This window comes from Vulpes vulpes, chromosome 5 (assembly GCF_048418805.1).
Source record: "Vulpes vulpes isolate BD-2025 chromosome 5, VulVul3, whole genome shotgun sequence".
Lineage (NCBI taxonomy): Eukaryota > Metazoa > Chordata > Mammalia > Carnivora > Canidae > Vulpes > Vulpes vulpes.
This window is the reverse complement of record NC_132784.1, coordinates 64558627-64572844: the sequence shown is the minus strand read 5'-3', so window position 1 is coordinate 64572844 and position 14218 is coordinate 64558627. Positions and strand designations below refer to the sequence as shown.

The 14218-nt window shown below is 48.1% G+C and overlaps 1 protein-coding gene across 1 annotated transcript; it reads right to left on the bottom strand.

Annotated features, from left to right (window-relative positions):
- Nucleotides 1-980: 980 nt before the first annotated feature.
- Nucleotides 981-13125, bottom strand: LOC112924032 (solute carrier family 22 member 20-like). The gene is made up of 9 exons (XM_026003953.1): nt 12778-13125; nt 11572-11675; nt 8548-8702; nt 7865-8033; nt 6861-6984; nt 4366-4481; nt 3849-4063; nt 2087-2195; nt 981-1188 (listed from the first exon to the last, which is right to left on the bottom strand). Exons 1-9 carry the CDS (start codon nt 13123-13125, stop codon nt 981-983), a joined length of 1548 nt encoding a protein of 515 aa, XP_025859738.1.
- Between the last annotated feature and the right edge of the window lie 1093 nt (nt 13126-14218).

Here is a 14218-nt window from a genome sequence, read left to right as displayed (position 1 = left end):
TTCCATTAGACGGTCAAGTGAGGTGCCATAGCATTTCCTTGGCAAGATCCCTCACATTTCAAAATGTGAGAAAGTTGTGAAGAGAGGCAGGGCCATTCAGAATATAGTTGTGGGTCCAAAGAAATCACACTGTGCCTTCTACTTTTGTCATTTCTGATAGAAGTGAGACAAATCCATTCTTTGTGGTATTTTCACTTATGTTTCTTTTTTTGTCATGAGCCATCTTCATTCTGGGCAGGGAGAGGCACAAAACAAGCTGTGAGTGGAAAAGTGAGAGCTTCATGGATGGAAGGGCTCTGTCAGTGCCCTGAGAAGGAGGGGCCTGCTGGGCCCAGGCGGATGAAATGGAGAGGCACAGCTGCCCCCAGGGAGGTGCTCCCAAGCCAGCCCAGCCCATCTGGAGCAGAGCCCCACTGCCCCACCGACCTACTGACCAAGCCCAAGACAAGGAACCAGACAAGGTTCAGATCAGCCAAACCACAGACAAAGGATCCCACTTGAAAAGAAGTGTTCAATGAATAGATTAGATGACCATCTTCCTTCAAAATAAAAAGCATGGCTGAAATTCATCTGGAGTAACAGACTGACCTCATCTGGTCACCACACGTCATTTTGCAGCCATAGGTTAGGTGAGAGGAGGGACTTTAGCCGTGTGACAGATCCCCTCCACATACAAAGTGATGGCATATTTAATAAAAGGAGACTATGGCAGAATTGTATATGGCCTCCCATGTGATTTACCTCCAAATGCTTCATAGGGCTCTCAGACACTCACCACCAAGTTTAATAAACCTGAAGCCATTACTGTGTTTCAGGTGGATGGTCAGGAGCAGTGGGAGCTGCCCCAGAGTCCTGACAGGGGCCAAGGGAGTGCCCCAGTCCTGCCGGGGCAGCAAGGGCCCCACTGACCCATTCTCACTGGTCCATCCCCACAGGCTATGAGGACTTTCTGACATGCTGGAGAGGGAGCAGGAAGGGTCCTACCTCTTCTCTGTCTCCTGGATGGTGTCCAGCAATGGCTGGTTGTTAGTCTCTGTCAGGAAGGAGGCTGCTATAGCTGCCAGGATAGGCATGAGGCCAAACATCACAGGCTGTAGCACTGGGCTATGGCTTCCTAGGATGTAGATGAGGGGAGCCAAGAGGGAGCCCAGGCGTGTGCTGAAGATCCCGGCACTCATCCCTATCTGCCTGTGGTGAGAGAGAGCATAGGAAGGGTTAGGACCTTACATGCATGCTGCCATAATTCAAGCACCTGCAACAAGCCTGGTAGGATTTGGTGAATGAATAAATGGAACTGGGCCCTGAGTCTCCGGGCTGGTGCACTGAGAGAAGGCTGAGTGGCAAAGGGCCAGATCTTGGTATGGGTCATGTAGGGGTACATCACAGGGAAGAGAACATTCATCTCAGATGTGGCCCTGTATGTAGGATGCTTATTGGGAACCATAACAATGGTGTAAAAATTGACAGCTAATACTAACTGAGCACGTACTTCATGCCAGGCACAGTACTTGATGTCCTCGACTTCTTGATTTCCTACCACTATCTAGGATATTTACATTTTTCCGAAGCTATAGAAACTAGACCATTTATGGGAGTGCCTGCCATGCTTTAGTCATTATTCCAAAAGCTAAGTGCTATGATAACCAAAATCACGATAAAATAGTGACATGAACCTACTACTTTGAGATGTGACACCACAAAACTATTTCCAAATGGGGGCTGGTTTCACTAGTGGCCCAGCTCTGAGCTTTGAGGGACAGAGGCTGCCCTCTTGGATCCAGAGGCTCTGATCCTCTCTTCTTCTTCTTCTTCTTCTTCTTCTTCTTCTTCTTCTTCTTCTTCTTGTCTTCTTTTCTTCTTTCTTCTTCTTCTTTTTTCTTTTTAAGATTTTATTTATTTATTCATGATAGACATAGAGAGAGAGAGAGAGGCATAGGGAGAAGCAGGCTCTGTTCTGGGAGCCTGACGTGGGACTCGACTCAATCCGGGAGGACTCGATCCGGGACTCTAGGACCACGCCCTGGGCCAAAGGCAGGCACCGAACCGCTGAGCCACCCAGGGATCCCCCTCTGATCCATCTTCTTACCTGATTTCAGTAGGGAAGAGCTCCATGGTGTATAGGTAGAGACAAGTAAAACAGCCAGCCAGGCTCCCTTTTCCAAATAAACAGAGGATCATCTGAAAGGTATTCATGTCTGAGAGAAGGCAGTGGGGTGGGGGGTAGACAAAAGGGAGTTAATTAAATATCAATGCAATCACCTATCCTCATATCTCAGTGTGTCAAGCACCTCTCTGCCTCAGGGCCTTTACACTTGTGGTTCTCACTCCTCAGAGTGCTCTTTCCCCCACTATTCATCTACTCACTTCTAATCCCATCTTCAGATCTCGATTCATTTTTTTTATTTTTTTAAAGGTTTTATTTATTTATTTGAGAGACACAGAGAGAGAAGGAGAGAGGCAGAGACACAGGCAGAGGGAGAAGCAGGCTCCATGCAGGGAGCCCAGTGTGGGACTCGATCCCGGGTCTCCAGGATCAGGCTTTGGGCTGAAGGTGGCGCTAAACCGCTGAGCCACCCGGGCTGACCCTTCAGATGTCTGATTCAAATGCTATTCTGGCAAAGAGGACTTCCCTGACCCTGTTCGCTGTACCTAGCCCACCGTTTATTCCCTGACTCCCTGGACATCTCCTATGAGGCACTGATCCCAACTACAATTGACACAATGAAGCCATTGGTTACATTGGTCTGTCTCCCTGAAGGTTTCTGTGCTCCATGAGCCAGGGTCTGGTCTGGGCCACAGGAAGGCAAGTGCTCAAGAAATAACTATGAATAACTAATAACTAAACAAAGTGGATATTTTCCAATGAGGACATGGGGAGTTAGGGAGTGAGGGACACTGAGATTAGCCCTGTCCTGGGGATTCAGGGAGGTGATTGCCCCACGGACAGTGTTCTCATCAGTAAAATGACAGAAGGGACAATCTTCAACATACCTCGCACTTGCAGGGTTTTAGATTTCTGGGATTCCTATGACCACCTCAAGTTAGTATCCCTTGCTACTGGATCTCAGATGGCTGAATTTATATCTTTATAAACTTATCTATAGATGATAATTAAAGTTTATTCAATATTAACCATGAGCTGGGCACCGGGATAAGAACTTTTACATATGATCTTTAATTATTTTTATTATTATTATTATTTTAAGATTTTATTTATTCATTCATGAGAGACACACAGAGAGAGGCAGAGACATAGGCAGAGGGAGAAGCAGGCTCCATGCAGGGAGCCTGATGTGGGACTCGATCCCGTGCTCCAGGATCATGCCCTGGGCTGAAGGCAGGCGCTAAACTGCTGAGCCACCCAGGGATCCCAATCTTTTATTATTTTTAAAAAACTATTTCAAACATATGGAAAACTATAGAGATTGATATAATAAAAACACCCATGAAACCATCTTATTGTTTTCTCCAATGTTAACACGCATTAGCTGTGTGACCTTGGACAAGTCACTCCACCTCTCTGAGCTTTATTTATTTATGCTTTAGTTATAAAAGCACTTCATGGAGTCCTCATGATGATTAGATGAGTTGGTACATGTGAAGTGCTAGCCCAGTGCTTGGCATGCAGTCAATACCAAATAAGGGCCTCTTAATTATTCTTCCTAAATAACTGTGAGGGTCAACAGAGGGTATGTGGGTCAACTTGTCTACAATCACAGGAAACCACTTGAAAGCAGGTTCATGCAGTTCTCTAGTCTGCTCTGAATCATCAAACCGGACCTGTACATCATACAGGTTGTACATCATATCAGAAGAGAATTTTCATGAGACCCAGAAGAAAACCTCACCTTGAGGAACAAATGTGGTGACAAGGATCATGCAACTGGCCAACAACAACAGGGAGACAACAGTGATTCGGCGGCCAAAGTAGCCCATACTCAGGCCTGCCAGCAGCTTTGTGGGTAAATCCATAACTGTAAACAGCATTTGTACCCAGTAGATGTTGAACCCAAATTTCTGCACATCTAAGGCCAGCCCATAGAAGGAAAAGCCTGCAGAAAACCTGGATGAGAGAAATTGCCAGAAATTACTTCATACCCTAGAGGTGGCCCACGGTTTGCCTTTCTTTCCAAAGGAAGGAGTCTCTGTAAACTTTTTGGCTATGGATGGGATATGATCTTATTCTAGAACCAAATACTCTCAGGTTCTAGACTTTGTCAAGTGTTCCTATCTTCTCAGATTGCTTAGCCACGGTCTGTTGCCTGCATGCATCTCTGTCTCAAGCCAGTGGGGCACCAGGGAATGACAACTCAGGAGCAGGTGTCAGGTGAATGACTTGGGGATCACTCTTTGGGGCCCACTCACCATCCCAGGGCAATACAGCAAGTAACTTTGCAGAGTCCTGGAGTGCGGAAGAGATCTAAGAAGAATGGAGACTCCTTCACAGCAGCTGTGTCCTCCTGCATGTGGAAGCTTACCACCTAGTAGGAAAAGATCAGAGTGGGGATGCCAGAAGAAAGGGCTCTGGCCCTTAGTCCTTACACTTTCTGATGCCATGCAGTTACTTGATTCTTCCCACATTGGCCAATTCCTATACACATTTCCAAGGAGAAATAGAGGACTTCAAATTTGTGGTGTGTATTCTCTTATATTAGCAACTTCTCCTTTTATTTTATTTTATTTTATTTTATTTTATTTTATTTTATTTTTTATTTTTTAAAAAAGATTTATTTATTTATTTATTCATGATAGACACAGAGAGAGAGAGGCAGAGACACAGGAGGAGGGAGAAGCAGGCTCCATGCCGGGAGCCCAATGCGGGACTCGATCCCGGGACTCCAGGATCGCACCCTGGGCCAAAGGCAGGCACTAAACTGCTGAGCCACCCAGGGATCCCCACAACTTCTCCTTTTAACTAGTTTTTCTTGAGGATCAAAGATGACCATCATTTATTGAGCACTTGTTATGTGCCAGATGGGGGTCTATGTACTTGATGTGAACTAACTTATTTAATGTAAGGGAGATTCCCTTATCCTTTAAATTTTAAAAAAATTTATTTTTATTTATTTGAGATAGAATGAGTGAGGCAGGAAGGAGCAGAGGGAGAGGGAAATCCTGAGGGGAGCCCGATGTAGGGCTCAATACTAGGACCCTGGGACCATGACCCAAGCTGAAGACAGATGCCCAACTGACTGGGCCACCCAGGTGCCCCTCTATAATCCTTTTTACAGATGAGGAAACTGAAGCTCAGAAGGTTAAATAATTTGTCCAGGATCATAGAGCTATTAAGTGAAGAGTTGGGAGTCAAACTCAGGTGAATGGCCCCAAGTCTGAGATCCTAGCCATTGTTATTTTGCTTCTTCATATTCATAGTTAGAAAGGTCTCTGCCAGGACGCCTGGGTGGCTCAGGGGTTGGGCGTCTGCCTTCGGCCCAGGGCATGATCCTGGAGACCCAGGATCAAGTCCCACATCGGGCTTCCCGCAAGGAGCCTGCTTCTCCCTCTGCCTCTGCCTATGTCTCTGCCTCTCTTTCTGTGTGTCTCTCGTGAATAAATAAATAAAATCTTAAAAAAAAAAAAAAAAAAAAAGTCCCTGCCATGCCTGGGTGGCTCAGTGGTTGAGCGTTTGCCTTCAGCTCAGGGCGTGATCCCGGGGTCTAGGATCAAGTATCGTGCATCAAGCTCCTTGCAGGGAGCCTGCTTCTCTCTCTGCCTGTCTCTGCCTCTCTCTCTCTCTGTGTTTTGGGAATAAATAAATAAAATATTTTTTTAAAAAAGAAAGAAAAGTCCCTGCCTCCTCTTTCTGTAGTACCTCTCCCAATTCCCACTCTCCAGAAGCAACTGCCCTCTACTCTTCTAGGTGTTTCTTCTCATATTTATCTCATATTTCTCATATCTTCTCATATTTATCTCATATTTCCAGTGTAAAATGCTACACTGCTATAGCTTGATTTTCCAACTTTAGATTGATTTATACTAAGAAAGAATGAGGATTTAACCCTCTTACTCTACCATCTCCGACCTATACCTCCCCTTCTGTCATTCTCCCAATGTGAATCTCATTCAGAGTGGAACCATGTAGCATACTCCTATTATATTTCCTTCCATGACCTGACCTTTTATTTTCCTGGAGTTAGTAACTGCCTCTTTTGTGTATTTGCTTGCTTAAATTCTTGGTTTCTTAAGTACCTGGCACTAATTTATCCCCAAATTCTTTGATAGAACCGTAAACTCCTGTTAATAAGATTAAATATAACAAGCAATCTATTAGCATCAATTTTTTTCTTCAGGAAAGGCCATCAGTACATGTCTATCCTTTTGCTTCAGTGCAGACTGACTGTTCTCTAGGTTTTCTTTTTTTTAAGATTTTATTTATTTATTCATGAGAATACACAGAGAGTTGAGAGAGAGAGAGAGAGAGAGAGAGAGGCAGAGGGAGAAGCAGGCTCCATGCAGGGAGCCCAACATGGGCCTTGATCCTGGGTCTCCACGATCACGCCCTGGGCGGAAGGCAGTGCTAAACCGCTGAGCCACCTGGGCTGCCCTATTCTCTAGGTTTTCTGTACGACTTTTCCCCTTCTTCTTTACCTTTCCCCTATTTTGGATCTTCTATTTCCTGGATTCCTAGGTTCACATTCTTGTTTTGGTGGAATGTACCTGGTGGTAGCTTCTGAGAAAGGATGTAACAGGACATTTTTGCCACAGGTCCTCTGGTTATCTGATGGTGACAGCTACTACTTCTGGATGTAGAAACTTACCTCTTTGTTCACCCTTGGCAGGCCAACTTAAGCCCTCAGTGAGAATTATCACCAGGTCAGGAGGAAGGATTCGGGTAGTGTGTGGGTTTTCTTTGTGCATACCTCTGGAGTGAGTTTCCTCCCCTGCTCCTTTCTGCCATTTAATCTTGCCACAGCCTGCAGATTTTTCACAGCCATGTCAAGTTTGTTGTGGGTGACGAGCCAGCAAGCCGATTCTGGCAGGCCCCTAATAGTGAGAGGGAAGGGGGTGAGGGAGGGAGAGGTCTGGAAGTATGATCAGACAAGGGCAGAACCTCCTGCCCCTGCAACCCTGACCAGCTGGAGGTGCCAAGGGGTCTCCACCCACAGTACACACGCAGGGACTGGGCTCACTGCCCCAACCACCACCATGTATCAAGGCTGGCCCACTTGAAAACAGGGAGATCTGAGAAAGTCTAAATAAGCAAAATGGGAATAAGGAGGAATAAGGAGAGCAATTATTAATTGGCTGGTAAGCCCTGGTTAATGGGCTGGTGGTTGTTTCTCTCATATCCTTTTTTGTCATATCACACGACACAAATGCAGGCATGTGTGGGGTTTTTTTTGCAAAACTATCGCCAAGTTGTACACGTCTTCTGCCACCTGCATTTCTCATTTACTTCTTTACTCTCAATATCTCTCATGGCACTAACATGGATCCTCATTGTCATTTTTATGGGAGTTCCCACTTTCATTGTGGCTCTGGATTTATATGGTAAATCTCTTCTCGGCTGAGTGGAGTGGCCAAAAATCTTCAAGTCTGACCCCATGAGGCATTTCAGGGACCCAAGTGAGTTTGGGGCACATAAAGGGCCTCACAGTCACTCAAGACTGAATTTGGTACGGGGTGAAGTATGCAGCCACTTAGAACCCTAAATGGCATAGACTTTTCACCAAGGATGATATGGAGGGAAAAAAATCAAATGGAGACACCTTGTGTACCAAGGGTCCCTTCTTCTCTCCTTAAGGAGGTCAGATCTCAGCAGGCCCAAGCCAAAGTAAGCTCTGAGGTCAGCAAACACTCCTCATGAAGACAGACAGGACCAGGCAACTCTGTATGGTATATTGTGTATCGAGAGCTGACGTACCAAGAATACAGAAGAATAATCACGTAGGTGACAGATACTGTGCCCTGTAGCCAGCGCCATTGCCGGATGAAGTAGGCCAGGCCGGAGAGGATCACCTGGCCCAGTGTGATCATATACATAGCGTAGGTATTGACCAGCGTCCGCCTCTGCGTCGGGGTCCACTCCATGGCTAGGGATGACAAGTCCAGCATTGCTGGTCATCAGCTCCACAGGGTCAGGGCAAGAGGTCAGTGACAGAGATCCCAGGCAATACCCTTGCAGAACTTTACCCTGCTGAACCCGGTTGATGGGTGGGCTCTGCCCCTGCACTGGTCCTTCCTCCTGCCCAGTGCCACCTAGGACACACGGTCCCAAGCACCTTCGGCCATCTCATTCGATCTTCATCACCCCACTATGCAGGAGCATCTGTGATGATCCCTACCTTACAAGCAAGGAATATGTCACTGGAGTTGGGAATTTGAGCCTGGGGCACGTAAGCCACCACCAAACAGCAAAAACTTCTTGAGGACTTTCTGGGTGCCAGATATTAGTCTATAAATACATATGAGATGATGAAGGTGCTATCATTATCACCCCGTTTTACAGATGGGGAAACTGAGGCCCAGGCAGGTTAACTGGTGCCCCCCCACCCAACCCCGGTGGCACAGTTGTTGGAAGGGCCAGGGCTGCGCAGGTGTACTCACTGAGGCAGAGGCTGGCCACGATGATGCCGGTCATCGCCATCCCGCTGAGGAACCTGAAGGCGCAGTAGGCGGGGAAGCTGGGTGCGCAGGCGGCGCCCAGGCCCACAGCGATCATCAGCACTGTCGCGCTCTGCAGCACCCTCTTGCGCCCGTACCTGCCACCGAGACGGAGTTGCCAGGCTGAGCCTGGGGCAGCTGCAAAGGGGACTAGTGACCGCTCTGCACAGGCCTTTTGCCCCAGTCTGTCCCGTCCACCTGTCAGTCCCCTATTTCACTGCATCCTTAGAAAAAAGGGCTTTGGAAGCCGCCTTCACATGTGATTGACGGGCCTTGGAGAGGACCGCGACCTCTTCTGGACACGCTCCCACTTGAAGAAAAAGGCCTTGGGGAGGAACTCCCTCCTTCTTTGCTTTCACAGGGAGGTGCAGGGCCTCGAATGTTCCAGATGACCCTTGACCTGACGCTCATTCTCTTTTGCATCCTCTCAGACCCCTGTGTGCCAGGCAGGAGCCGATGCAGAGGACTCCCTTGCCCCTTCCCATGAGACCCCCCTACCGCGGGCCATAGCCCCGGCCTGGTGTCACTGTATTACGAAGTGCTGTGCTCAGATGCCAGTGCCAGGCTTGCTCCAGGCCTGCCTGTGGAGCTTCCAGTCCACTTGGGCGAATCAGACAGTAAGATAAACAGGCCACAGAACAAACTAAAGCAGAGCGGGGGACCAGGAAATATCAGAGGGTCGGCAGTTGTAAATAGGGTGGCAGGAGAAGCCTCCTCTGGGAACATGACACAAGTGCCACGAACATAGTGCTGAGGTGTGCTGGAGGCTCCTTCCACATCATCTCAGGTCAATGTCATTATTATCCCCATTATACAGATAAGAAAACAGAGGCTCAAGCTTAAATGACTTGCCCCATCCCTCAGCCAATGAGAAATCCACACCACTGTTGATTTGAGGCTGAGAAGTGACCGGAAGGGGTGTCCTGGAAATAGTGCCCCTGGTGGGGAGAACAAGCAGTGCAAAGGCAGGAGGAAGAAGCAGAGGGTTGGGTTCACTGCAGTGGCTCAGGGGCCAGTCCAGGGAGCCCCAGCAGGCCACATGCTCCATTAGGCTTCCGGGGCCAGGAACTGGAGAGCTGGTGGAAGCTTGAGCAGAGGAGGGCTAGGATCTGTTCTGTATCTAACAAGATTGCTCTTCCCACTGATCTGAGAATAACAGAAGGGCTCATGGATAGGAAGAAGCAGGGAGGCTCCTTCAAAGGCTGTTTCTGCCAGCCAGGTGCAAGATGAATAAGGCTGCTCCCAGAGTGGCAGCCTAGGGGGTGGTGAGAGGGTCCTGGTCTATGATGATGATGGAGTTGACATGGTCTGCTGGTGTGCTGGAGAGGAGGGAAGTGGTGGAGGAGGTGGGGGGGGGGGCAAGGGAGGGGTGGTCAAGGGGGTGTCTCAAAAGGGAGCAGGCAAGGGCAGCCCGGGTGGCTCAGCAGTTTAGTGCTGCCTTTGGCCCAGGGCCTGATCCTGGAGATCCGGGATTGAGTCCCGCATGGGGGTCTCTGCAGGGAGCCTGCTTCTCCCTCTGCCTATGTCTCTGCCTCTCTCTCTGTGTCTCTTATGAATAAATAAATGAAATCTAAAAAAAAAAAAAAAAAGAAAAAAGAAAAAAAAAAGGGAAGCAGGCAAGCAGTGGGGAAGTGGTGGGTTTACATACTCTCGACATCATTCCACTCCCTACCTGGGCTCTTTCCAGAGGTGGATGCTACAGACCTAGGGTTCTACCTCGGACACCCTGCAGCTCTCAGCTTTCGGAATACAAGATACTAGTTGGCCAGGCTGCAGGTCCCTACTTACTAGGGACTGGCATTGAAAGCAAGAGCTCCCTGCAGGCCTCATGGAGGTGACTTAGTTCCCTCTTTTCACCTCTGGGTAGGGTGCAGGTGAGGACAGAGTCTGGGGCCCTCCAAGTGGCCTCATTTCTGATGAGCAAAGTGCTGGCTTTACCAGTCCCTCCTGCCCAGAGCTTATGGCTGGGCATCTCAGCACAGGGGCCAGAGGCTGTGTGTTCTTGGAGCCCAGCAAAGGGAGACAGGAGTGACTGGGGCCACTAGGTGACTGAGAGAGCACCTCAATTGTTCAGAAATGATCCCCAGAGCTAAGTGAATTTTCTAAGGTTTCATAGAGGGCAGAGACCAGCTCCTACTGATGTTGTCCACTGAAATGCTCTTTCTGCTGCACTGGGGGAGATGCATCCAACAGGGTGGCAAAACTAGAAGATACTGTACCCAGGTCTGGCTTTCAGAAGACACTGTACCTTGGCCTGCTCAGCTTTAACCAGAATTATCTGTCTAGATAGAGCTGATGGAAGACAGAGCTTCTTCCTCATGGCATCATCATCACTTCCAAGAACATTGACTAAATGTCCATGCTGGAATCTGTTTTCTCTAGGACCAGTGGTGCTAAGCCTCCTCTCATCTGTAAAATGTGAGCAGCTACACAGGGCTGTTGGGAGGACGTGGGAGAGTGCTCAGCGGAATTAGCTTTCCACCACACTACTGGTCATCACAGGGACTCCCGCTTCCTGGGGAGGTGACAGGTGGAGGCGGCCCTGCAGGTAAGGTCATGCATTGGCCAACTGAGGCCAAGGCTGCTTTCTCAGCACTCACAGGATGAAGGTGTTCTGGCACGTGACTCAACATTCATCAACAAGCAGGAAGTACTTCGACATTAACGATTGCAATTCATTTCAGAACAGAAAAAGAGGTGCCATCACCTCTGCCACATCAGATGCATGCCCAGAGGACTGTCTCCTAGGAAAGTGGGGTGTCCAGGGCCTGGGCAGGGAGGGGTGAGCACTCCACCTTGGCTCCTCTGTTTGAGGTATCAAGTGTGGCCCTGGCTGTCTGGCAGGGAGGAAGAGATGGGAGGGTCTTCTCAAGTGGGTTCTTGAGCCTTCGAGGACACTGTGGGGACAGCGTGAATGCTAGCCTTGTTGGAAGATTCTGGAGACTTCCTTGGGCCTCCTCCCCTCACCTGTCAGAGAAGATGCCAAAGGTAATAGCTCCCACCAGCTGTCCCGTCATGTATATGGACTGAGCAATGGACTTCAGTGACTTGTGCTCGCACACCAGGTCCCACTGGAGGAAAAGAGAAGTGTCAACAGGTGGCTAGTGCACCCTCACCCTACGGCTTCCATAGAATATCAAGAGCTGCTTCATCACCTCTTATACACTAATTGACCATCCTATAGCTTGTTCTGAAGCACATAATGCTGCCATCATGAGCACTGGTCCTTTTATTTTAAATGGCACAGACCTTTATATCAATGTCACGGTGATGAATTAAGCACATTATCTCAGGTGTTATATAAAACACAGAGTCCCAAGTCTTAGGAAACCTCTACCCTAAAAGAAAGATGACCAACATGAATCTAGGCCCAGTTCACTTGAAATGCTTCATTTTCCCCCCTTCTTTTTGTTCTCATTTCATTCAGGGGTCTGAGAAATTGGGTGGGGAGAAAATGGATGTCATGTCAATTTTCTGACTGCTTTGCAAATAGCTAAGCGAAGGCAAAAAATGACCAGACCAAGTATCAGCAGGAAGACAAATCAATCAAACATATCTGAACATCTTACACACACAGAAAATTATTTGGCAGAACTTGGGGCCCCTCTATGATCCTACAACCCCACCCCTGGGCACACATCCAGCAGAAACGAATATCTGTGTCCACCCCAATACATGTACAAGAACGCTCCTAACCATGATATTCATAATAGCCCCAAACTGGACACCATTGCAGGTGCATTTCAGTGGTAGAACAGACATGCACTCTGCGGTATATTTGTACAATGGAATGCTCCACAGCCCTGAGAAAGAACCAACTCCCGAGGCATGTATCAACATGGATGACTCTTAAAAATCTATATTGAATGAAAAAAATCCCAACACACTAAAGAGCGCATACTCTTTGATTCTATTCATGTGAAATTCAAGCATAAGCAGAGCCAAGTAATAGTGATGGAGGTCTGAATGGTGGTTATGGGGGGGCAGTAGTGATACAGAAGGCTACAAGGGAGCCTTCTGGGGTCCTAGAAATAATCTGTATCTTGATCTAGTGTATATGTATCCAGCTGTATATCTAAATTTTAAGCATTTAATGGAATGAGTTATGTCTCCATTAAAATAAAACAAACAAAACATCTGAAGACTCAGCATTCAGCTGTAGTTTTACCTCACCTCAGAAACGATGGAGGAGTCAACACTTTGGTCATACACCCACCCATCCAGGCAGCCCTCGGTGTCCAAGTTCAAAGACGAGGTGCCATTGAGGTTTAAGATCTGCCAGTGAGGCTCAGAGAACCTCAGGCAACGCTCGGGCTTCTGGTCCTTGTCCAGTGGGATGAAGACTCTTAGCAAATCCCCATCTCGGACACCACCCGGGACCTGAGACCCGTTGGTCCAGTTGACCGGCCGGCAGTGATGCTCTGGGGTCATGGCTGTGAAGTTCTGCAGGAAGTTGTGACAAGTGATCAGGATGGCAGGGAACATAATGAGAGCAGTTTGGAGGATTTGGAAGTTCCCCATGCCGCCAATGGTGTGCAGCAACTCTGAGAATCCCATCGTGTTCTCTCCACTGCACCTGTTCACCGAAGCTCCTCCACACACACAGACACACACACACACACACAATCATGGTCTATTTTATATACTCACTCATCTTCTTGTTCTAGTGGGAAAAGCTCTTGGGAAAGAGCTTCTGGGCATTTGTCCAGTGCTATGATACAATCACATCTTATTTGCTCTCCATCAGGAAATAAGATGTTTCTACGTAGGGATATTTCTTCAAGGAATAAACTTTTCATGTGACCATTTAAATGGAAGCCTTCCAGATGAGTTCCTTGCGTCTTCCTTGTGTAAGTCCACGGTCAATATTTATTGAAGACCTGCAGACCGGTTTTCCCGCACAGCTTATGGGCATCATTACAGCTGTGTGTGTAGCAACTGAAAGTTAGGCTTAGTGAAGATGAGAGGCGGAACCGTAGGCCATAGTCAGACTCACACATGAGACAGCCCCAGGCCAAGATCAAGGCCTGACTGATTTGGCTGGTAAAGACATAAGTCACTTTCAGATTTCAGGTCTGTTACTTACCTAGGCAGCGGGAAGGCGAATAAGCCAAAGGTGCCAACAACCTGAGATTCTTGTCCTTGGTGCCAAAAAGGACAATCTTGAAACCAAAGGGGTCAGGGGATTGCAAGGTGAGTTGTGGGGTGCTCTGCAGCCGAGAAGCCTGTTTCAGACCTCAGTTGAGTGCCTTTATATCCTGTAGCTCTCTCCTGAGGAGGGCGATCAGAGGCCTCAGACCACATCAGAACATGGAGGTGACCAGAAAGCCTCACGATGTTTCAGGGTAAACAGGTGGGCGAGGGGCAAATGGCCTCATAGTAGCTCCCATAGTCCTCCTACCTTCCGATGTCCTGGAGGACTATAGCTTCCTGCTCAGAATTAGATGAGCTGTGGTTCAAGCCTCTGCCTACATGGCCTGTGCGGACATGCGTGGGTTCACCAGGGCGCCATGGCCAACACATTCCCCGAACTTTCACATGCAGCTGAGGCCACACCATCAGATACTGGAATTAATTGTACTGATAAGGGCTTGAATCAAGTATTTTTTTAATT